General features: G+C 40.8%; 1 protein-coding gene across 1 annotated transcript in view; it reads right to left on the reverse strand.

Moving 5' to 3' along the window:
- The window catches only part of LOC108793167 (multidrug and toxin extrusion protein 2-like), a 69,457-nt gene that overhangs the window by 65,111 nt on the left and 1,974 nt on the right, over window positions 1-2,372 (reverse strand). Inside the window, exon 2 of the mRNA XM_018564109.1 lies at window positions 395-496. Coding sequence (XP_018419611.1) covers window positions 395-496 — 102 coding nt within the window. The remainder of the gene's footprint in view (window positions 1-394; window positions 497-2,372) is intronic.

Consider the following 2,372-nt stretch of genomic DNA (forward strand, 5'->3'; position numbering starts at 1 on the left):
GGGGGGGCCTGCACTGTGTTATGGCCTTGAAGGCCTTCGTATCCACTGTCAGCCAGCCATAACCCAGCGCACAGTCCAGACAGAACCTTCAGCTAGGTCCGTGTCCAGACCGCAGTCCATAAACAGAAAAAAAAGAAAAGTAGAGTCTATACTGATATACCAGTATTATTCAATATACACATATACAAGATCTACCCAAAACTACAATTTACTAATACAAAATGTTAGCCCGCTATATACTGAGTTTTGGGTCCAGTACCACTAGTTTATAGTACCACTAGTAATTGTCCTCTTGTGATTCTAAAAAGAACTATGACCAAAAAAGGTTGGGCCACAGTTCTCTTTTAAACAAAAAAAAGATGAATGGTAAAAAAAAAAACAAGTAAATACTTACAGCTGAAGCAAGCATAGCAGAATCCAATTCAATTTTTCCTAAATGGCCACAGAACACAGAACTCACAATCAATACAAGCAGTACCATCATTTGAGATAAGAACTAAAAGAAAATGAAAATGTCAATCAATCACATTTGCTTTAATACATGTATATTTTACAACGGTCAGTCACCCCTCTCTGCAGGGATTCCCCCCTCCCCTCTCCTTTCTTCCAGCCCTCATTAGAGGGATAGACAGGGGTGGGCACATCTGGCTCTGCCACTAGAGAGGCCGAGTCAGCTGTTAATCAGGCAGTACAGTGGATTCCGACAATATTGTGGGGATCTTTCCTGGCTGCAGCACGGCTCTGCGCAATAGCCCACTATATGATGAGTTTCGGGTCACAGGAGGACATTAGTATATGTCCTCATGTGACCCTAAAGAGAACTATGGCAAAAAAAAGGTTGGGCCATAGTTCTATTTTTAAAAAAACTAAACATCTGCTCATCTGAGCTACAAACTGAACTTAGGTCAATCTCTGAATAATAGGGTGGCTCCTAACGGGTTTCCTACACACACACAGGCATCTCTTGTACCTTTTCTGTTCTGTTAGCAGTCACAAATACAGTATATAGACCTGGGTATAGATGAGACTAAAATTTAGGTATTGCTAGGTAAGATGTGGACCTAGAAATAGAAGCTGAAGACTTTATCCCACCCAAAGCTATACAAAGCCTCAGGACCCAAAGCAGAACTTATTAAGTTCTGAGAAAACAAAACGCTTGTTTTCTCCAAATCAGACACAAAACCCTGGAGTCTCTCGCCATGTGTAGTTAAGAAACCTAGGTGACCCATATACACCATCCACAATCCTGCCAGCCAGTGCCAAACAATATATATCTAGATATCTAGATCTAGATATATATAAATATGCTGTATATATACAAAAGTCTGGGAGCCAGCTGTCAATCAGGCAGCGGAGTGGATCACAACAATTATGTCAGGATCTTTCCTGGCTGCAGCGCGGCTCTGCACTTTCAGCATATAGCAGGCAATAGCCCACTATATGCTGAGTTTTTGGTCACAGGAAGACATTAGTAAATGTACTCCTGTGACCCAAAAGAGAACTAAAGCCAAAAAAAGGTTTGCCATAGTTGCCTTTTAAATCAATGCCATGCTGATAAATTGTTATTTTTTAATTAATATTGAAATAAAAGTTACTTTTTATAAATTATGTCCGTTGCAACCAGGATGTTTCTATGATCCAGGTTTTAATGCTGTAAGTCAGTTAACTTATAAAGCCTATTAACCTGGCCATACACCTATAGATTTTCTGCAGATTTTCTATGGTCAGATGGAAAAAGTGCAACAGATTCCCCCATCTACGCTAAACTGTGTGGATGGAGGAATCTCACGCTAGGCCAAGCTTCAGTATCTTGCTAGTCAGCCCCGCTGGCTTTCAAAATACCTGAAGAATCTGATTGGATGCAGGCATTGTTCAGGTATTTTAAGAGTCAGCGGGGGCCAGTGGGAAATTCCTCTTTCCACACAGTTTACCGTAGATGGAGGAATATGTTGCACTTTTTCCATCTGACCATAGGAAATCTGCAGAAAATCTATTGACCCAAAACCATTTTTTAACATATTTATATAAAGCTTGCTATAAATACCTTACTCATGCTCTCCTGGAAGTGTTGTTTGAGTAAGGCCCCTTTCACGCAGGCACCCGTCCGCTTCAATCAGCAAGGGATCCATGAGCATATCATGTAACAGAGTACAGGATGGATGCCACTTTTGTGACACTCCTGTTTGTTAAACTATTAGTAGTGCTCTATAGCAGGTGCCATTCTGCATTACAGGAATGCAGAAAGGTACCCTCTATAGAGGACTACAAATCTCAACAGTAGTTTATACAGCAATGCTATTGTTGCATAAAGTATTGCTGGGATGTGTAGTCCTCTATAGTCTGTGCCATTCTGTATTGCTGTAAATTGGGAC

Source organism: Nanorana parkeri, unplaced genomic scaffold, assembly GCF_000935625.1.
Source record: "Nanorana parkeri isolate BGI_ZX_2015 unplaced genomic scaffold, ASM93562v1 scaffold726, whole genome shotgun sequence".
Classification (NCBI taxonomy): domain Eukaryota; kingdom Metazoa; phylum Chordata; class Amphibia; order Anura; family Dicroglossidae; genus Nanorana; species Nanorana parkeri.